This window comes from Ranitomeya imitator, chromosome 3 (assembly GCF_032444005.1).
Source record: "Ranitomeya imitator isolate aRanImi1 chromosome 3, aRanImi1.pri, whole genome shotgun sequence".
NCBI lineage: Eukaryota > Metazoa > Chordata > Amphibia > Anura > Dendrobatidae > Ranitomeya > Ranitomeya imitator.
In genome coordinates this window covers 233,720,917-233,743,164 of record NC_091284.1, presented here as the reverse complement: position 1 = coordinate 233,743,164, position 22,248 = coordinate 233,720,917, and the positions used below count along the sequence as shown (strand labels likewise).

The 22,248-nt window shown below is 44.0% G+C and overlaps 1 protein-coding gene across 1 annotated transcript in view; it reads left to right on the top strand.

Annotated features, from left to right (window-relative positions):
• Positions 1 to 22,248, top strand: part of LOC138669629 (uncharacterized) — a 280,728-nt gene that overhangs the window by 145,023 nt on the left and 113,457 nt on the right. The window contains exons 16-18 of the mRNA XM_069756275.1: positions 4,814 to 4,988; positions 9,395 to 9,510; positions 11,649 to 11,780. Coding sequence (XP_069612376.1) covers positions 4,814 to 4,988; positions 9,395 to 9,510; positions 11,649 to 11,780 — 423 coding nt within the window. The remainder of the gene's footprint in view (positions 1 to 4,813; positions 4,989 to 9,394; positions 9,511 to 11,648; positions 11,781 to 22,248) is intronic.

The window sequence follows — 22,248 nt, the reverse complement described above, 5'->3', positions numbered from 1 at the left end:
ACGTTCTTTTGATCGCCCGTTATTGCATTTTAATGCAATGTCGCGGTGACCAAAAAAACGTAATTCTGGTGTTTCTAATTTTTTTTCCGCTACGCTGTTTAGCGATCAGGTTAATGCTTTTTTTTAATTGATAGATCGGGCGATTCTGAGCGCGGCGATACCAAATATGTGTAGATTTGATATTTTTTTATTGATTTATTTTGATTGGGGCGAAAGGGGGGTGATTTAAACTTTTATATATTTTTTATTTTTTTTACATTTTTTTCTTTTGCCATGCTTTAATAGCCTCCATGGGAGGCTAGAAGCAGGCACAACTCGATCGCCTCTGCTACATAGCAGCGATCTGCTGATCGCTGCTATGTAGCAGAAATGGAGGTGTGCTGTGAGCGCCGACCACAGGGTGGCGCTCACAGCCACCGGCGATCAGTAACCATAGAGGTCTCAAGGACCTCTATGGTTACAATGGAGACGCATCGCCGACCCCCGATCATGTGACGGGGGTCGGCGATGACGTCATTTCCGGCCGCCCGGCTGGAAGCGGTAGTTAGATGCCACTGTCTGCGTTTGACAGCAGCATTTAACTAGTTAATAGGTGCAGGCAGATCGCGATTCTGCCCGCGCCTATTACGGGCACTTGTCAGCTGTTCAAAACAGCTGACATGTCCCGGCTTTGATGCGGGCTCACCGCGGAGCCCTGCATCAAAGCAGGGGATCTGACCTCGGACGTACTATCCCATCCAAGGTCAGATAGGGGTTAATTGACTGTTTACCCAGGCAGATCGTATAGGCAGATGTGCACTGAATGATCTGTTAGGGTATGTGCACACGTTGCGAAAAGGTGTGCGGATTTTTCCGCACTGATTTTGGTAAATCTGCAGGAAATCCGTACTGCGGAATTACCGCGGATTTACAACATTTTTTTTGCGGTTTTTGTGCGGATTCCACCTGCGGATTCCTATTATGGAGCAAGTGTAAACCGCTGCGGAATCCGCACTAAGACTTGACATTCTGCGGAATAAACAATGCAGCATTTCCGTGTGTTTTTTTCCACAGCATGTGCACTGCGGACTCTGTTTTCCATAGGTTTACATGGTACTGTAAACTCATGGAAAACCACTGCGAATCCACAGCTGCCAATCCGCTGCGGATCCTCAGCAAAATCCGCAATGTGTGCACATACCCTAATAGATCTTTCAGTGCTTATTGGCTGCTATTATTCTTGGCAGTGCAGGTCCTGTTTACACAGGTTAATGCTGTTGATGGAACCACTGTGCCATGGTCCTGGAGGCGCATAACTAAGTGAGCACCTGACTCATCACTAGAGACTCTAGTGATGGGTTTAGGCTTGGCTCCCGATGGACACCAGGTGCTACACCTGCACAGACCTCGGGCACACAGCAGCTAACCCCCAATGGGCAGGCAGCTGGAATGGCCTGGTAGGAGAGTACAACTCATACAGGAAAGCATGGCAGGAACAGAGGAGCCACAGATGCTGGTGTACAGATAGGCACTGGCTGGTGCAGGCTGGTACAGTTGGTATACAGATAGGCACTGACAGATGCACACTGGTATACAGATGGAGATGGCAGGCATACAGGCAGACGAGCATAGCTGATATACTGGCAGGCAGGTGCTGACGGATTCAGCTAAAATACAGACACAAGCCAAGTACAGGTAGACAGGTAATGGACAGGTAAACTGACTGGCAGATACTGGGGACCTGACAAATATTCTGTAGAAAGAAAAAAAAGAAAGTCCTAGGATTAGGGAAAAACCATATATTTGTGAAGCATATAATACCTTAAAAAGTATATATTAATTTCTTATAAAAAAAACACCACCCAGTGTAGAAGACTGACAGTATGTTAGGATGAACTGCTTAACAATGCAGCAAAACAATAATTATATAGACAGTGGTCAGTTAGGGTTAGACCAGGGACCCTTTAGGTAATTTTGCAAATTGTATCGGTCTGTGCGTTCTATATAATTATTGTTTTGCTACATTATTAAGCAGGATCATCCTTTCATACTGTCAGTCTTTCACACTGGGTGGTGATTTTTATAAGTAATTAATATATACTTTTTAAGGGATTATATGTTTCACAAACAAACTGACTCAACAGCTAGCAAGCGTGCAGAAGACTAACTATACACGTTGCTCAGGCACCTCCATTCAAGTGGAGATGACTTAAATAGGAAGTGTCTCCCTGCCATTGGAGAGTATGTGCATTAGGTACAGTGCTCAGGAATCTGTGCGCCATGTGCAGACCCCAGGTAGCAGTTGGAGAAGGAGTAGGAAGAAGAGTGGGAAGGGGGCCATGGAGGTGAGTAAGTTGGTGCCCCTGTTGTGGAAGGGGAGAAGTTTGAAAAAAAAACAACCTGAAAATTCAAGTAGAAAACCATCCCAAAAACGCAAAAAGATGCTCAAATAAACCACTAGCGGTCAAAAATGGAAAACTGCTCAAGAAACAAACAAAATGTTGCAGAAACAATACTTGAGGAAAGAAATGCCACCATGTCCTAAAGCATCTTCCTCTAAGATATGAAAATATCCTCTTCAAAAAGGAAGAGTGCAAGAATTTTAGTGCTACTTATTGAGGTATCAATCCTAAAAGGCTTCACTCTCCCTACCTTCAGACATATCACATACATTCAGAGAAAATGAGAGAGCCACAGCTCTGACTTTCAAAGGCAGGGAGACTGAAGCCAGCGCTGGTTAGCCGCAAGGATTGCATAACATGACAGTGATATGCAATCTCCGGGAGCGCCAGTTCCAACAGTTCCAACTGGAGTTGAGTAGAAATGTTATTATTTTGAAAAGAGGAAACATGAAGATTAAAAGCGGTTGTCCGAGAAGTGGATAACCTCTTTGAGGGTGTTTGTTCCTCCACAGTACAAAGCAGGAGGTCTGATTTGATTAGGTGAGAGCATTTGGCTAGGTGAGAGTCCTCTGACTTGGAGTGTAAGGTGGAACGTTTCTTCTTGTGGAGAATGTCAAACTGGCATCAGTTTACATATACACCACGCAATGTTCCTCTGAGAAATAAAAATGCAAATAGCTTCTTTAGAGAGGACAATGACAAGAACACTATTGAGGGTATTAATCCCATTAAAAAGTCAATATTGCTTTGCATGGTTTATAAGTCTGATTACATTGGCTTGGCACTCTCTACAAAGAGAAATGTTCCCACTTAGAATTCCTCTTTGAAAACATGACTGGTTTCACAGCCTAGAAAAGATGTTGTGTGCGCATACCCTAAAGATAAACCATTCTAGTAAAGTAAATCTGGGTATTCTGTGAACTATGTATGCGTGTCTTGTACCCTGGTAGTGCATGTACACAATTTATCCAACTTCAAGATGGTACACAGTATGTTCTCATTTGGACAGTGAGTAGATGATTCATATGCATCAAGAGCCTAAAGGTACCGTTACACTAAGCGACGCTGCAGTGATATAGACAATGAGCCGATCGCTGCAGCGTCGCTGTTTAAGTCGCTAGGAGACGTCAAACACGGCAACACCAGAACGATGCAGGAGCGATCCAGTGACGTAACGGCGACTCACTTATCGTTCTCGCTGGTTGTTAGCTCCATGTAAAACATTGCTGGCGTCGTTGCTTTTGATGTCAAACATGACGATACACGCCGACCTGACGACCAAATGAAGTTCCGGACTTCTAGCTACGACCGGCGATGGCACAGCGGGATCCAGATCGCTGCTGCGTGTCAAACACAACGAGATCACTATCCAGGACGCTGCAACGTCACAGATCGTTGTCGTTCTCGTTGTAAAGTTGCTCAGTGTGAAGCTACCTTAAGTGAGTGAAGTAGTTGTTCACCCTACGGATGTCTTGTATGTAGTATGTAAAGGGCTACCAATCGAGATGTCTTTTAGATAAATAAGGTAGAAGTAATTAACATATAACTTTTAAAATGTGAAAAGGGCCCTCAGACTAATGAGACTAAATTATGACAGACAAATAACAAATAACCTATAAAGTCATATGAACATCAGCATTGATGTGTTTATATGTGTGAAACAGGAGGTGTAGCTCCATACACAATGACAAATATCTAGATATGAGCACTAATGTGTTTTAGAAAATTGAAACAGATGGACCTGTATCCTCAAACACAATACAATGTTGTTAGACAGTAAACAATAAAGTGATAGGAACAGTCTCTCCCAGTTATTGTTTCCAGATAGAGCATTTGAGGTGTTTAAAAAGTTGATCATGAGTTATTTTTTACATCTAGACTGCTTTAAAGTTGATTTCTGCTTTTGAATACTGTATATATTTTTCTATACCCCATAAGGGAATTACAGATAGAGGGGATCCCTTGTTTAGGGTCCCTATCTCTTGATCAGAGTTGGGGCACGTAAAAAGAGCATGTCTTGCAATGTTCCTGAATGACTTTGTGCATACCAGTCTTAATGAATGCACCACTGGAGTAAGGTGCAACTCCAACCACTGTATTGGAGCTGTCCAAGACTGGTGTAAAAAGGCCAAAAGTCACAACATTTTTGTGAACTTCAAGTTGTTGTACTACAGAATTCTGACGAAGACACCCAGATGATTCACGCCCTTATTGCCAGGATTCACCACAGATTGCAGCTGGTTATGGAAGTTCACAGTAGAGGGGGGGAGGCACTTTGCAATAAATGTATTATTATTTAACTACAGTATGGGGATTGCTTGAATTGGAGAATCCTTTATGTTGACAGGAACATTGCTTTATTCTATACAACTCTAATTTCTTTTCAATATCTAAATGATATGCCATGTTGAATATTTTTATTTTCTTATTAGGAATAGATCATTCTGAAAACATCACACCCTTTACTACTGATCAAATTCCTGGGACAAAGGAGAATAATGAGACTACTCCAGTGTACATTCTGAACTCAAATGTGACAATATTGCAAGGAAATTCTACATTAGACCCTCAGTCCAAACCAGGACAAAACAATAGTAGTTATCAGAGGTATGTCTACAATTTGCATAAACAAGAAGAATCTATGTGTTTCCTAAAGATATCCTTTATGTCACTGCACAGAGATTGTAAATCTGCACAGAAAGTTTCTGTGTAGTAAGGAGTGATACATGCATTGGCAGATTATAATGAGTGCAATCAGGGCTACCACCCGGGGTTTTGAGGGGGCCCATGACCAGATTGCCGTCATTATAATGCTTTCATGGCACTCAGCTGCCGGCGATACAAAATCGTAGGGCAGCTCCAGGGGAACTCCTGTAGACTCTGCTGTGACGTTCCAGCATGATGACATTATCAGCTGGCACTGGCCATCGTGATGACATCAGCACGCCATCATGTACGCATTTACCATAAGTAGAAGTGGTGCCTCGAGGACAGGAGCAGATCACCAAGGTAACGGGAGCGAAGTGAGTATTTGTTATTTTTGTAATATGTGTATGGGGTGTATGCATAATTATTGGGGTTCTCTGAGGGCTGGTATTGTATATAGGGGGCTATGTGGGGTTCTCCTATTGTATATAGGAAACTATGTGGGGGCTCATACTGTATATAGGTAGATATGTGGGGGCTCATACTGTATAGAAGTGTTTATGTGGTGGCTCATATTGTATTTAGGGGCTATGTCAGGGCTCATACTGTATATAGGGGCTTTGTGAGGGCTCACGCTGTATATAACGGTTATTTGAAGGCTCTTGTTGTATATAGAGCCGTTTTGTGTGGACCCATACTGTATGTAAGGGGCTATGTGGGGCTCATACTGTATATAGGGGTTATTAGCATACTTAATTCTGCTTAATAATAAGTGATACAATATAAAAAATAATTATAATATGTCAATATTAATATTGAGCAGAATTATTTTCAGCCTATTGGTTAGGCCTTCCCAACAGTCACAGTCTCTCTAATTTCTCACCCCTGCTCCTTTATGTATAGCGCTATGCTATGTATAATGGAGCACCCCATAGGGCCGTGGGGTACTCAGGCTGGGTCCGGCAGTACTTATAGAGGTGTTCACGGCAGCGGGGACTCGGTCTGTGGCCCTGGGCATCCAACTAAAGGGATTAAAGTGTAGTGAGAAATAAAGTCTATGGAGAAATGTCTGTGAAGCCACCTATGGTGTTTGGTCAGTGCAACCAACGCTGCTTGTTCAGACCCTCTGGAACTGGTGGTATGGCAGCAAGGCTGTTTCAGCTCCCCACAGGCAGAGCTTAGTCCCAGGGCAGATGTTAAAAGGCAAATGATAGGATTTGAAGTGGTGCTGAGCAGATGACGCAGAAATAACCTTTAAGACACAGCAGGATGCAGTTTTCCAGATTTTACTCACAGATTCCAGGGTGCGCACACCTGCTTAGTGCCATGCCCTCCAGGCAGGGGATCCAGCCAACTCCCAAGTAGATTGGTGAAACTTTCCCAGGACTCCCCTCTACATTCCTCTCCTGGCTGTGTCCCTACACTGGTGTCCTCCTCTCATGCCTGGTGTCTTCACCCTCAGGGTCCCAAGCCAGCAGCTTCAAACCTGGTCGGGCAACGTCTTCAGCATTCCCTGGGTTCTATGCAGCTGCCTTTTTGGGGAAGTATGGGTGGTGTTCGGGTGTAGCACTTAAAAATACTACACAGCCTCTGGCTTGCTAGCTGAGCCCGATGGTACTCCACTAGTCTTAGGGGCCGGTTCCCCCCCTGCAACCTGGTCCCTCCACCCGACAGCTGTCAATGTGGAACAAGCCCCACGGGTAGTTTGGTTGCTACCCGTGCCTCTGAAACGTGCTATATACTATGTGGGCTGTGTTATATGCTACGTGGCTGTGCTATATGCTACGTCGGCTGTGCTATATGCTACATGGGCTGTGTTATATACTACGTGGCCTGTGCTATATACTATGTGGTCTGTGCTATATGCTATGTGGCTGTGCTATATGCTACGTGGGCTGTGTTATATTCTACTTGGATGTGCTATATTTCTCTACTGTATCTGTGCATCATGAATCGTATGTGTTAAGAGGGGGGCCCACTGAGACTCTTTTGCCCGAGGTCCTCAAAAACTTGGAGCAGGCCCTGTCTTCACTGATTGTTCGCGGCCAGGTGGGCGTGACCAATCAGTGACAGGTGCTGTCCTGCTGCGAATTGATGTGGAATTTGAACTACGCTTCGCTAATTGGTTGCCGAATCCTGTGTATAAATTGCATTATTCTGAAAACTTCATAAATAAACTACATACATATTCTAGAATACCCAATGCGTTAGAATCGGGCCACCATCTAGTATCCTTTATAAAACATTAGCATTTACTTTCAGTAGGGATTCTTTTTAAACGCTAACATACACGGCATACTATTCTCTATCAGACACTAACATTTTCCTCATAAAATTCTAGCATTTCCCTCTATGACCATTAGTTCTACTCTTAACATACTAGCATACACTCTCCATAGACTTCTCTTTCTTTTGAGCCTACCAGGTCACACGCTCTAAAATATTCTTAATTAAACCCACTAAAACTTCCTATAAGACATTCACTATAAGGTGCATGAGAACATCTTTTCATTAAGTGCAACTTGCTGTCAAGTCTAACAAACTCCCCTGCCGGGGTGTCTCTCTCTTTGGTGTGATGATGGGGGAACAGTCCCAAACCCTCAACGTAGGCATTGGGTGTGACTACAAGGCATTGTTGATGATCACCTTTCAGACCACATCTTCAGTCACACCAGACAGTTTTGCTTCTGTGATCATTTTAGCATGTAAAACCAATAGAGAGCACATAAGGTGCTAACTATATACAAGGAAAATTTTGATCATGCATTGTTCATGATTCTTTAGTTTTACCTTGCAACACCTAATCAGGTAACAGTAACTTTCAAATATTTGCATTTTCCTCTGGTGACAATGTCAGTTTACTTTTTCTTCTCCCAGGACAGGACCTACGTACTGACACCTTCTGGATGACCAGGCACAGGGTTATATCTGACCATGGGCACATTGTATTAAGCCAAGATAGTTGACTCCACCACAGGTGTCTGAGTGGACTGATGACGCTGAGTAACTGGCCTTGTTGGGCCTGTTGCTTCACCTGCAGGGACTGATGCTGCATTTAGAGGTCTGATGCTGCAACCGAGTCTGTAGCCTTTAGTTGCTTTTGTACTGGGATGCACTTTTTACAGTCAAGGGCGTTCCATTCTTTGTCACCGATGTGGCGGGTGTAAGTTACCCTGTCTCTGGGGTAAAGGTCTCGGTCGAGGTGACCTTCCATAAGGTGGGACTTTACATCTCTACGGTTGATAAAAATCTCATTTAGTATCCCATACTCCTTGATGAAGTCCCAGCCTTTCTTTAAATTAAAGACGACTACTTCTCCCTGCCGTAGTGGTCCCCTGTTTGCCTGAGTGACCTTACGCGCTTGGAGTTTTGCTTGCAAATTCCTTTTCTCATACTCTGCTTGCCGTGCCAGGTACTGTTGTCTTTCCTGCTCCTCCCTCTGTCTGCAGTGGTCCCGCTAGGTCATGGTGGGGATTTCATATCATATTCACCCCAGTTCGTCCCCCTGTGAACACTATGGGTTTGGTGTATTTAACCCGGGGCCCACTGGTTGGAGTTAATCGACTGTCATTTGGTCAAGGCTGCCGTCCCCTTGATCCCAGTGAAATCAATGAATCACTTCTCTGGGCTTTGGTGTCGGCAGGGGCAGTAAGGGACCAACCAGGGTGTCGTCTGGCACAGGAGGTGCATCGGGACTTGACACCTGAGTACCCTCGGTGTCTAGCTGCGGCAATGAAAACTAAATCTCCTAGCAGTCATAAATACTCGGAGACCACCCGAGCGTGCTCTGGAACCCGAGCAACGAGTATACTCACTCATCACTACTGGCTACTCTTAATCCACCCCTGGATACATGAATTGCCTTATGTATGGCATTATCCTGCTCCAGAAGCGATGCATCTAGGAGAGAAAAGCCCTGCTGGGAATAAGCTGGTTTCTGGATGCGTGGTTTCCTTCTAGGTTTAACTGGCTCAATAAAGAAGTGCTTATCCAAAAATGTACAACTCTTTTGCATCTCTATACGAAGAGCATGTGATAAAACATGGCATAAATTTATATTGTGTTGGATTCCTATAAAATTCAATAGGACAAAACCTCTGAGTCCTTCAAAAGCCATACAGAGGTACAATAGAGGCTTCTTGGACTTTTTTTGGTGCTCTTTTATGTCTCATGAGTCGACCAAAATCCTTTAATCTGTATAATCTGTATTTTACCTAATGTATGGTAAAACTTTCACAATCTATTATACTGAATTTATTAACTTGTTAGGTTTTAGCAGTATTATTTATAATTATATTTTTGCTCTATAGTTCATAATGATATTTACATAGGCAAGTAAATGTTATCTTATAATTATTTCCATACAGCAATGTTTCTAGTCCAAAGACCCTGATCCTCGTTTTGATCCTACTACTGGCCATTATCTGTGTCATTGGTTTTGCAACGTTGATTCCCATTTTCATAAAGGCTCGAAGAAAAAGAGGTACAAACTAGCAATAGTGATTTCATTGACTATTTTAACTGTGGGATATGTGAGTTCTCCCTGATCTAGACAGTTTCAGCAGGATCAGAGGTGGTGTATCTGTACTGAGAAGTTTGGGTTTCGTACCACACACTCGGTATCGGGTGCTAAACTCTAAAGAAAGACTTTTCCGGGAAGTCCATTTTATTGTTTGGAGTTCTGTGGGAAGTCCAGAGAGAGGATAAATGTTTTCCAGCTCCAAAGTTCAGATGCTCATTGTTTTCAATGGTGTTTGGTTCTGGTTCAAATTCGAGTATGTTTCTGGCACCCGAATTGAACTTTGGACTAAAGTTCGTGTGTAGTGATGAGCAAATATACTCGTTGCTCTGGTTTTCCTAGCCAGCCTGATTACATGTGGGGGTTGCCTTGTTGCTAAGGCATCCCCACATGTAATCAAGCTGTCCAGTAGCTGTAAATCATTCAGCTGTGGCAAGGAAAACTAAATCTCTGAACAGTCATAAATACCCGGAGACCACCAGAGCGTGCTCGAGAAAACCCGAGCAACGAGTATATTCGCTCATCACTATTCATGTGGGGTTTCAGAACCCAATCTTCCATGAGTCCACTAATTTCTTGTTGTGTATTATGGCTAGTTTAGATGAGCATATAATATAAACATGTGCTGTACAAGTATAAATCGCACAGCACACTGATCAATGTAATTACAATAGAGCTGGCCTGATGACAGTTTTTTCCACATGGAACGAGTGTGATAACAGTGTTTTGGGATCTTGAATGGATTATCCGTGTAGCATCTGATTTTTACAAATAAAATCAGACGCCACATAAATGTCATACAATCGTAAAAAAAAAAAACAGATGCATATTAAATTTGCATGGCAAAAACAAATGAAAAAAATTCTTTGTTTGGTCCAAATGGAGATCACATCCAATGGAAGTGCAGAACATCATTATACAATTCACAATTATTACAGCCGTTGGGAAAAGGCCTCATTGAGATGTCCATGATTCATCAACTTGTGCTCATGGATAAAACACATATCCAATATAGTCCTATAGTCCACGTGGCTGTTCACATGTCTGTTTTTCTTTTTTTGCAAACAAAGTTGCCCTCAAAAAGAAAAAAAGAGGAGATATATCCATTTTGATCCAAATCATAGATCAAAATTGCCCATAAAAATCCATGGGTCCTTGAAAAATCCTAAACAGCAAAAATTGTGTGTCTGTATGCTATCTGTTTTTAACAATGTAATGGGTAGACAATGCTTTTCAATTAGTTAATTTTTTTTTCATATGAGAAAATCGTTGATGAAACTTTGATAAAAATTGGATCCAAAGTACTGAGAATCGCAGCTTTTTGCATAACAGAAAAGTCACAGACATCTTAATGAGGTCTAGGGGTGTGGACACAATGTCTTTTAGGCTATGTGCACACGTTCAAGAATTCTAGCAGAAATTTCCGGAGAAAATCCGGACATTTCTGCCAGAATTCCGCACCAAATCTGCATGCAGAATTACCGCGGTTTTACCGCGGTTTTACCGCGGAATTACCGCGGAATTACCGCGGATTTTCCCAAAAATTTCTCACTGCTTAGCCAGTGGGAAATCCGCGCAAATTCCGCAAAATTAATGGACATGCTCATTATTTTTCCGCATAGCGTTTTTTGCGCGGAAAATAGCGCAGCATGTGCATTAAAATTGCGGAATTCATGTTAAATGTTTTAAGCGCAAAAACGCTTAAAATCCGCAAATAATCCGGAACGTGTGCACATAGCCTCAGAGCATCATTTTTGAAGCAGAAGATACTTCAGGAAAATTTTTTTTAAATGCCATGTAGAACATAGTGGCGGCTTCTAAGAGGAGGCCTCCAGAAGAATGGATCAGTCACTTACTTTGACCTCTTTTGGCTTTCAAAGCCGTTAAAAGAAGTCACAAAAGACAGAACACATGCACAGCAAGTCATTTGAACATTGATGTACATATGATCATTCTTTTTGTAGTCTTTATGCACTTTTTTCAGGCGGTTTCCAGCTTGAATGCATTTGAAAAAAGACACAGTGAACACAGACAGTGTCCTATGATTGTCATTGTGATTGCTGTTCCATTTAATGACCCTTCTTTTCTCTTTAAATATACAGGCACAACCAATTCTGTTCTCCACCAAGAAAATGTTTTAATGATAAATGAAGGCCCAGCAAGAGAGGAAAATCACGAAGATGAGATTTCAACTGTTGAGCTGATAAGTCACAGTAATAACTTTGGAGAAACAGGTATGTACAGTATGTGTACAACATTATTATTATTATTATTTATTGTTATAGCGCCATTTATTCCATGGCGCTTTACATGTGAGGAGGGGTATACATAATAAAAACAAGTACAATAATCTTAAACAATACAAGTCATAACTGGTACAGGAGGAGTAAGGACCCTGCCCGCGAGGGCTCACAATCTACAAGGGATGGGTGAGAATACAGTAGGAGAGGATAGAGCTGGTCATGCAGCGGTTTGGTCGATCGGTGGATACTGCAGGTTGTAGGCTAGTCGGAAGAGGTGGGTCTTCAGGTTCTTTTTGAAGGTTTCGATGGTAGGCGAGAGTCTGATGTGTTGTGGTAGAGGGTTCCAGAGTAGGGGTGATACGCGAGAGAAATCTTGTATATGATTGTGGGAAGAGGAGATAAGAGGGGAGTAGAGAAGGAGATCTTTTGAGGATTGGAGGTGGCATGTAGGTAAGTACCGGGAGACAAGGTCACAGATGTATGGAGGAGACAGGCTGTGGATGGCTTTGTACGTCATGGTTAGGGTTTTGTAGTGGAGTCTCTGGGCAATGGGGAGCCAGTGAAGGGATTAACAGAGGGGAGAGGCCGGGGAATAGCGGGGGGACAGGTGGATTAGTCAGGCAGCAGAGTTTAGAATAGATTGGAGGGGTGTGAGAGTGTTAGAGGGGAGGCCACAGAGCAGGAGGTTGCAGCAGTCAAGGCGAGAGATGATGAGGGCATGGACTAGGGTTTTTGCAGATTCATGGTTGAGGAATGAACGGATTTGTGAAATATTTTTGAGTTGAAGTCGGCAGGAAGTGGAGAAGGCTTGGATGTGTGGTTTGAAGGACAGATCAGCGTCAAGGATTACCCCGAGGCAGCGAGCTTGTGGGACTGGGGAGAGTGGGCAGCCATTTACTGTAATGGATAGGTTCGTTGGGGGGGTCGCATGACAAGGGGGAAAGATGATGAATTCTGTTTTGTCCATGTTAAGTTTCAGAAATCTAGCGGAGAAGAAGGATGAAACAGTGGACAGACATTGAGGGATTCTGGTTAGTAGGGAGGTGATATCTGGTCCAGAGATGTAGATCTGTGTGTCATCAGCATAGAGGTGATACTGAAAGCCATGAGATTCTATGAGCTGTCCCAGGCCAAAGGTGTAAATGGAGAAGAGCAGGGGCCCAAGGACTGAACCTTGTGGGACTCTGACAGAAGGGGGGCGAGGTGAGGAGGTGGTGTGTGAGTGGGAGACGCTGAATGTCCGGTCTGTTAGGTATGATGAGATCCAGGATAGGGCCAAGTCTGTGATGCCAAGGGATGATAGGGTCTGTAATAATAGGGAATGGTCCACTGTGTCAAAGGCAGCCGACAGGTCGAGGAGGAGGAGGACAGAGTAGTGTCGCTTGCTCTTGGCGGTTAAGAGGCCATTGGTCACCTTAGGGCAGTTTCAGTGGAATGGTGTGACCGGAAGCCAGATTGTAAGCAAAGAGGGAGCAAGAAGAGAGATAGGAGGACAGTTCAAGGTAAACGCGTTGCTCCAGTAGTTTGGAGGCATAAGGGAGAAGTGATATTGGGCGATAGCTAGATACAGAGGATGGGTCAAGAGAGGGCTTTTTGAGGATAGGTGTGATGGAGGCATGTTTAAAGCTTGAGGGGAAAACACCAGTTGTTACTGATAGGTTGAGGAGATGGGTTAGGGTTGGGATGAAGACTGTGTTGAGGTTTGGGATGAAGTGGGATGGGAGCGGGTCAAGTGCACAGGTGGTGAGTAGGGTTGAGCGAAACGGGTCGAACATTTTCAAAAGTCGCCGACTTTTGGTGAAGTCGAGTTTCATGAAACCCGATCCGACCCCTGTGCGTGGTCGGCCATGCGGTACGCGACTTTCGCGCCAAAGTCGCGTTTCAATGACGCGAAAAGCGCCATTTGTCAGCCAATGAAGGTAAACGCAGAGTGTGGGCAGCGTGATGACATAGGTCCTGGTCCCCACCATCTTAGAGAAGGGCATTGCAGTGATTGGCTTGCTGTCTGCGGCGTCACAGGGGCTATAAAGGGGAGTTCCCGCCGACCGCCATGTTACTGCTGCTGATCTGAGCTTAGGGAGAGGTTGCTGCCGCTTCGTCAGAAGCAGGGATAGCGTTAGGCAGGGTCCATTAACCACAAAACCGCTTGTGCTGTAGCGATTTCCACTGCCCAACACCACCTTCGGTGTGCAGAGACAGTGGAAGCTCCTTTTTTTTTTTTTTCCTCAGCGCTGTAGCTCATTGGGCTGCCCTAGAAGGCTCCCTGATAGCTGCATTGCTGTGTGTACGCCGCTGTGCAAACCAACTGCTTTTTTCAAAGCACAAATCCTGTTGTTCCTTCCTTTCTGCACAGCTATCTTGTTTGTTTGTCCACACTTTTTATTTAATTTGTGCATCAGTCCACTCCTTATTGCTGCCTGCCATACCTGGCTGAGATTACTGCAGGGAGATAGTAATTGAAGGACAGTTCCTTTTTTTTTTTTTGTGGGAGATTAAGATTGACATTTCTGCTAGAGTGCCATCTCTGTCTGTGTCATCTCTCACTCAGTGGGCCATAGAAAGCCTATTTATTTTTTTGCTTGATTTGGGTTCCAAAATCTACCAGAAAAAATCACAACATCAATCAGTGGGAGAAAAATATTGGCCTCAGGGCTTGTGTGCCACTCCTTACTCCTGTGTGTGCCATCTCTCACTCAGTGGGCCATAGAAAGCCTATTAATTTTTTTGCTTGATTTGGGTTCTAAATTCTACCTGAAAAAATCAATAAATCAATCAGTGGGAGATTAATATTGGCCTTTGGGCTTGTGTGCCAGTCCTAAGCGTGCCATCTCTCTCTCTCTCAGATAGTGGGCCATAGAAAGACTATTTTTTTATTATTTTATTGGGTTTATAAATTTTCCCTGGAAAAAAAAAAAAAGTGGGAGATTAATATTGGCCTCTGGGCTTGTGTGCCAGTCCTGAGCGTGCCATCTCTCTCACAAATAGTGGGCCATAGAAAGCCTATTTATTTTTTTGGTTGATTTGGGTTCATAATTCTACCTGAAAAAATCAATCAATCAATCAGTGGGAGATTAATATTGGCCTTTGGGCTTGTGTGCCAGTCCTAAGCGTGCCATCTCTCTCTCTCAGATAGTGGGCCATAGAAAGCCTATTTATTATTATTTTTTTTATTGGGTTTATAAATTTTCCCTGGAAAAAAAAAAAAAGTGGGAGATTAATATTGGCCTCTGGGCTTGTGTGCCAGTCCTGAGCGTGCCATCTCTCTCACAAATAGTGGGCCATAGAAAGCCTATTTATTTTTTTGGTTGATTTGGGTTCATAATTCTACCTGAAAAAATCAATCAATCAATCAGTGGGAGAAAAATATTGGCCTCAGGGCTTGTGTGCCACTCCTTACTCCTGTGTGTGCCATCTCTCACTCAGTGGGCCATAGAAAGCCTATTAATTTTTTTGCTTGATTTGGGTTCTAAATTCTACCTGAAAAAATCATTAAATCAATCAGTGGGAGATTACTATTGGCCTTTGGGCTTATGTGCCAGTCCTAAGCGTGCCATCTCTCTCTCTCTCAGATAGTGGGCCATAGAAAGCCTATTTTTTTATTATTTTATTGGGTTTATAAATTTTCCCTGGAAAAAAAAAAAAGTGGGAGAATAATATTGGCCTCTGGGCTTGTGTGCCAGTCCTGAGCGTGCCATCTCTCTCACAAATAGTGGGCCATAGAAAGCCTATTTATTTTTTTGGTTGATTTGGGTTCATAATTCTACCTGAAAAAATCAATCAATCAATCAGTGGGAGATTAATATTGGCCTTTGGGCTTGTGTGCCAGTCCTAAGCGTGCCATCTCTCTCTCTCAGATAGTGGGCCATAGAAAGCCTATTTATTATTATTTTTTTTATTGGGTTTATAAATTTTCCCTGGAAAAAAAAAAATGGGAGATTAATATTGGCCTCTGGGCTTGTGTGCCAGTCCTGAGCGTGCCATCTCTCTCACAAATAGTGGGCCATAGAAAGCCTATTAATTTTTTTGCTTGATTTGGGTTCCAAAATGTACCAAAAAAAATCACTAAATCAATCAGTGGGAGATTAATATTGGCCTCTGGGCTTGTGTGCCACTCCTGACTCCTGTGTGCGTCATCTGTCACTCAGTGGGCCCTAGAAAGCTTATTTTTTGTTTTATTTGTTTTCTAAATTCTCCCTGAAACAATCATTTTATTTTCTTTGGTTTCTAAATTATTCCTGAAAAAAATCATTTTTTTTGTATTTTTTTTCTCTCAAGTCTCCCTGAAAAAAAAAAAAAAAAAAAATCTGTGGGAGATTCATATTGCCCCTTCTGCTTGTGTGCCAGTCTTGACTCCTGGGTGTGCCATCTCTCTCTCTCTCCCCAATTGTGGGCCATAGAAAGCCTATTAATTTTTTTGCTTGATTTGGGTTCCAAAATCTCCCAAAAAAAATCACTAAATCAATCAGTGGGAGATTAATATTGGCCTCTGGGCTTGTGTGCCACTCCTGACTCCTGTGTGCGTCATCTGTCACTCAGTGGGCCCTAGAAAGCTTATTTTTTGTTTTATTTGTTTTCTAAATTCTCCCTGAAACAATCATTTTATTTTCTTTGGTTTCTAAATTATTCCTGAAAAAAATCATTTTTTTTGTATTTTTTTTTCTCTCAAGTCTCCCTGAAAAAAAAAAAAAAAATCTGTGGGAGATTCATATTGCCCCTTCTGCTTGTGTGCCAGTCTTGACTCCTGGGTGTGCCATCTCTCTCTCTCTCCCCAATTGTGGGCCATAGAAAGCCTATTAATTTTTTTGCTTGATTTGGGTTCCAAAATCTACCAATAAAAATCACTAAATCAATCAGTGGGAGATTAATATTGGCCTCTGGGCTTGTGTGCCACTCCTGACTCCTGTGTGCGTCATCTGTCACTCAGTGGGCCCTAGAAAGCTTATTTTTTGTTTTATTTGTTTTCTAAATTCTCCCTGAAACAATCATTTTATTTTCTTTGGTTTCTAAATTATTCCTGAAAAAAATCATTTTTTTTGTATTTTTTTTTCTCTCAAGTCTCCCTGAAAAAAAAAAAAAAAATCTGTGGGAGATTCATATTGCCCCTTCTGCTTGTGTGCCAGTCTTGACTCCTGGGTGTGCCATCTCTCTCTCTCTCCCCAATTGTGGGCCATAGAAAGCCTATTAATTTTTTTGCTTGATTTGGGTTCCAAAATCTACCAATAAAAATCACTAAATCAATCAGTGGGACATTAATATTGGCCTCTGGGCTTGTGTGCCACTCCTGACTCCTGTGTGCGTCATCTGTCACTCAGTGGGCCCTAGAAAGCTTATTTTTTGTTTTATTTGTTTTCTAAATTCTCCCTGAAACAATCATTTTATTTTCTTTGGTTTCTAAATTATTCCTGAAAAAAATCATTTTTTTTGTATTTTTTTTTCTCTCAAGTCTCCCTGAAAAAAAAAAAAAAAAAAAAAATCTGTGGGAGATTCATATTGCCCCTTCTGCTTGTGTGCCAGTCTTGACTCCTGGGTGTGCCATCTCTCTCTCTCCCCAATTGTGGGCCATAGAAAGCCTATTAATTTTTTTGCTTGATTTGGGTTCCAAAATCTACCAAAAAAAATCACTAAATCAATCAGTGGGAGATTAATATTGGCCTCTGGGCTTGTGTGCCACTCCTGACTCCTGTGTGCGTCATCTGTCACTCAGTGGGCCCTAGAAAGCCTATTTTTTGTTTTATTTGCTTTCTAAATTCTCCCTGAAACAATCATTTTATTTTCTTTGGTTTCTAAATTATTCCTGAAAAAAAATCATTTTTTTTGTATTTTTTTTTCTCTCAAGTCTCCCTGAAAAAAAAAAAAAAAAAAATCTGTGGGAGATTCATATTGCCCCTTCTGCTTGTGTGCCAGTCTTGACTCCTGGGTGTGCCATCTCTCTCTCTCTCCCCAATTGTGGGCCATAGAAAGCCTATTAATTTTTTTGCTTGATTTGGGTTCCAAAATCTACCAAAAAAAATAACTAAATCAATCGGTGGGAGATTAATATTGGCCTCTGGGCTTGTGTGCCACTCCTGACTCCTGTGTGCGTCCTCTCTCACTCAGTGGGCCCTACAAAGCCTTTTTTTTTTTTTTTTTTCCTAAATTCTCCCTGAAACAATCATTTCATTTTATTTGTTTTATAAATTCTTCTGTAAAAAATAATTTTTTGTTATTTTTTTTTTTCTGAAGTTTCCCTTTTAAAAAAAACAAACACAAATCAGTGGGAGATAAATATTTACATTTGCGCTTCAGTGACAGTCCTGCGTGTGTGCCATCTCATTTGTTGCCAACAACAACAGAGTGTGTAACATTGTGGCTGATTTTCGTTGTGGTCTCACCCACCTGTAAAGGGGTAGCTAAATCATACTGAAGTTATAGCTCACCGTGTAAGTTGTGTGACAGCAACAAATACCGTTCGTTTGGTAACGTTTTTAAAACAATGAGGAAGTCTGGTGGAAGAGGTCGTGGCCGGGGGCGTTCATTGTCAGCTGGTAATGAGGGTAGTGGTAGTGGTGGAGCATCAGCTGGTCGTGGGAAAAAAAATATTGCACCTAAGTCTGGAGCTGTGGAGCCAGGTTCGTCGTCTGGCTACACAAGGCCTCGAACGCTCCCTTTTCTGGGAGTAGGAAAACCGCTTTTAAAGCCGGAGCAGCAAGAGCAAGTTTTGGCTTATCTTGCTGACTCAGCCTCTAGCTCTTTTGCCTCCTCTCGTGAAACTGGTAAATGTCAAAGCAGCGCGTCGTTAGTGGATGTTCACGGTCAGGGACAAGTCGCTTCCTTGTCCTCTTCAGCAAAAACAACAACAGAGAAGAATGCAGCAGGCGACACAACGGGTTACTCCATGGAGCTCTTTACACATACCGTCCCTGGCTTAGAAAGTGAAGCAGTTAACAGTCCATGCCCATTCCAAGTTGAATCTGACATGGAGTGCACTGATGCACAGCCACAGCCAGACTACTATGCTGGTCCTTTGACTCAGACCACAACATTGCCCTCGCAGGGTGCTGATCAAGAATCAGACCCTGATGAGACTATGTTGCCCCATCACGAACGCTATACCACCGACCGACACGGTGACACAGACAAAGTTGCACACGAGCTACAAGAAGAGGTAATAGATGACCCAGTTCTTGACCCCGATTGGCAGCCATTGGGGGAACAGGGTGCAGGCGGCAGCAGTTCTGAAGCGGAGGAGGAGGGGCCGCAGCAGGCATCAACATCGCAACAGGTTCCATCTGCCGGGCCCGTATCTTGCCCACAACGCGTGGCAAAGCTAAAACCTGTTGGAGGACAGCGTGGCCATCCGGTTAAAGCTCAGTCTGCAATGCCTGAAAAGGTATCCGATGCTAGAAAGAGTGCAGTCTGGCATTTTTTTAAACAACATCCAATTGATCAGCGCAAAGTCATCTGTCAAAAATGTTCAACTACCTTAAGCAGAGGACAGAATCTGAAAAGTCTCAATACAAGTTGCATGCATAGACATTTAACCACCATGCATTTGCAAGCCTGGACTAACTACCAAACCTCCCTTAAGATTGTAGCACCCTCGGCCAATGAAGCTAGTCAGCAACGCAACATCCCTTCCGGCAGTGTAGGGCCACCATTTTCCGCACCACCTGCAGTATCTGTGCAGGTTTCTTTGCCAGGCCAAAGCCGTCAGGGTCAGGGAATCACCAGTTTCGTAGTAGGAAACACTGCATCTAGGGCACCGGTGGCAACAATACCATCTCCCACCGTCTCTCAGTCTGCCATGTCCACCGGCACCCCCGCTAGTTCCACGATCTCCAGCTCTCCAGTCCAGCTCACCCTACATGAGACTATGGTTAGAAAAAGGAAGTACTTAGCCTCGCATCCGCGTACACAGGGTTTGAACGCACACATAGCTAGACTAATCTCGTTAGAGATGATGCCCTACCGGTTAGTTGAAAGCGAAGCTTTCAAAGCCCTGATGGACTACGCTGTACCACGCTACGAGCTACCCAGTCAACACTTTTTTTCCAGAAAAGCCATCCCAGCCCTCCACCAGCATGTTAAAGAGCGCATCGTCCATGCACTCAGGCAATCTGTGAGCACAAAGATGCACCTGACAACAGATGCATGGACCAGTAGGCATGGCCAGGGACGTTACGTGTCCATCACGGCACACTGGGTAAATGTGGTGGATGCAGGGTCCACAGGGGACAGCAAGTTTGGGACAGTTCTGCCTAGCCCACGGTCTAGGAAACAATTGGCTGTAGCCGTTCGCACCCCCTCCTCCTCCTCTTCGTCCTCCTGCAGAAGCGAGAGCTCGTCCACAGACCGCAGTCGCACAACCACTCCATCCGCAGCTGCCACTGTTGCACACCAGGTCTCCCATTATGGGGCAGCTACTGGCAAACGTCAGCAGGCTGTATTGGCTATGAAGTGTTTGGGCGACAACAGACACACCGCGGAAGTTCTGTCCGAGTTCTTGCAGAAAGAAACGCAGTCGTGGCTGGGCACTGTAGATCTTGAGGCAGGCAAGGTAGTGAGTGATAACGGAAGGAATTTCATGGCTGCCATCTCCCTTTCCCAACTGAAACACATTCCTTGCCTGGCTCACACCTTAAACCTGGTGGTGCAGTGCTTCCTGAAAAGTTATCCGGGGTTATCCGACCTGCTCCTCAAAGTGCGTGGACTTTGCTCACATATCCGCCGTTCGCCTGTACACTCCAGCCGTATGCAGACCTATCAGCGTTCTTTGAACCTTCCCCAGCATCGCCTAATCATAGACGTTGCAACAAGGTGGAACTCAACACTGCACATGCTTCAGAGACTGTGTGAACAGAGGCGGGCTGTTATGTTTTTGTGGGAGGATACACATACACGGGCAGGCAGTAGGATGGCAGACATGGAGTTGTCAGGTGTGCAGTGGTCGAAGATTCAAGACATGTGTCAAGTCCTTCAGTGTTTTGAGGAATGCACACGGCTGGTTAGTGCAGACAACGCCATAATAAGCATGAGCATCCCCCTAATGCGTCTGCTGATGCAAAGTTTGACGCACATAAAGGATCAGGCGTCTGCAGCTGAGGAAGAGGAAAGCCTTGATGACAGTCAGCCATTGTCTGGCCAGGGCAGTGTACAGGACGAGGTAGCGGGCGAAGAGGAGGAGGAGGACGAGGAGGATGATGGGGATGATTATATTTTTAATGAGGAAGCTTTTCCGGGGCCACTGGAAATTGGTGGCGCGGCAAGGCCGGGTTCTGGTTTTTTGAGGGACACAAGTGACGTTGATTTGCCTGAAACTGCCCCTCAACCAAGCACAACCGCAGATTTGAGAACTGGAACTTTGGCCCACATGGCGGATTATGCCTTACGTATCCTCAAAAGGGACACACGCATAACTAAAATGATGAATGATGACGATTACTGGTTGGCCTGCCTCCTTGATCCTCGCTATAAAGGCAAATTGCAAAATATAATGCCACATGAGAACTTGGAACTAATATTAGCAACCAAACAATCAACTCTTGTTGACCGTTTGCTTCTGGCATTCCCTGCACACAGCGCCCGTGATCGTTCTCACACGAGCTGCAGGGGCCAGCAGACCAGAGGAGTTAGAGGGGCAGAAATCAGAAGTGGCGTTGGCCAGAGGGGTTTTCTGACCAGTTTGTGGAGTGATTTTGCTATGACCGCAGACAGGACAGGTACTGCAGCATCAATTCAAAGTGACAGGAGACAACATTTGTCCAGTATGGTTACAAACTATTTTTCATCCCTTATCGACGTTCTCCCTCAACCGTCATTCCCATTTGATTACTAGGCATCCAAATTAGACACCTGGCCAGAATTGGCAGAATATGCATTGCAGGAGCTTGCTTGCCCGGCAGCTAGTGTCCTATCAGAAAGAGTATTCAGTGCTGCAGGTTCAATACTAACAGAAAAAAGGACTCGTCTGGCTACCCAAAATGTAGATGATCTAACCTTCATTAAAATGAACCACAACTGGATTTCGAAATCTTTTGCCCCACCTTGCCCGGCTGACACCTAGCTTTCCTATGAAAAGGTCTTGCCTGTGGACTATTCTGAATGCCTTTTCCAATCTCGTAATTTTCTGCACCTGATTGTCCAGCATACGACATGTTTACACCTCACTAAATGGCCAAACTCCCCACACGGGGCCGTGGTATCGACACTTGGCGACAGCACCCGTGAGAGTGCAGTTTGTCTGAAGAGGTGGGTGAGCCCGCTTTTGGTCGACGGCACTGCCACTGGGTCCCTCCTAGTACAATAAAGTGTCTCTGGCGGTGGTGGTGCGCACCCAACGTCAGACACACCGTTGTAATATGAGGGGCCCTGGGCCTGTACCGCCGGCCACAAGACAGTTTTCCCCCACCCCAGCTCAAACAGTGCTCTACCACTTGCAAAATTATCTCACAGCTCCACCAATGTTTAGTCTATGCGCTGA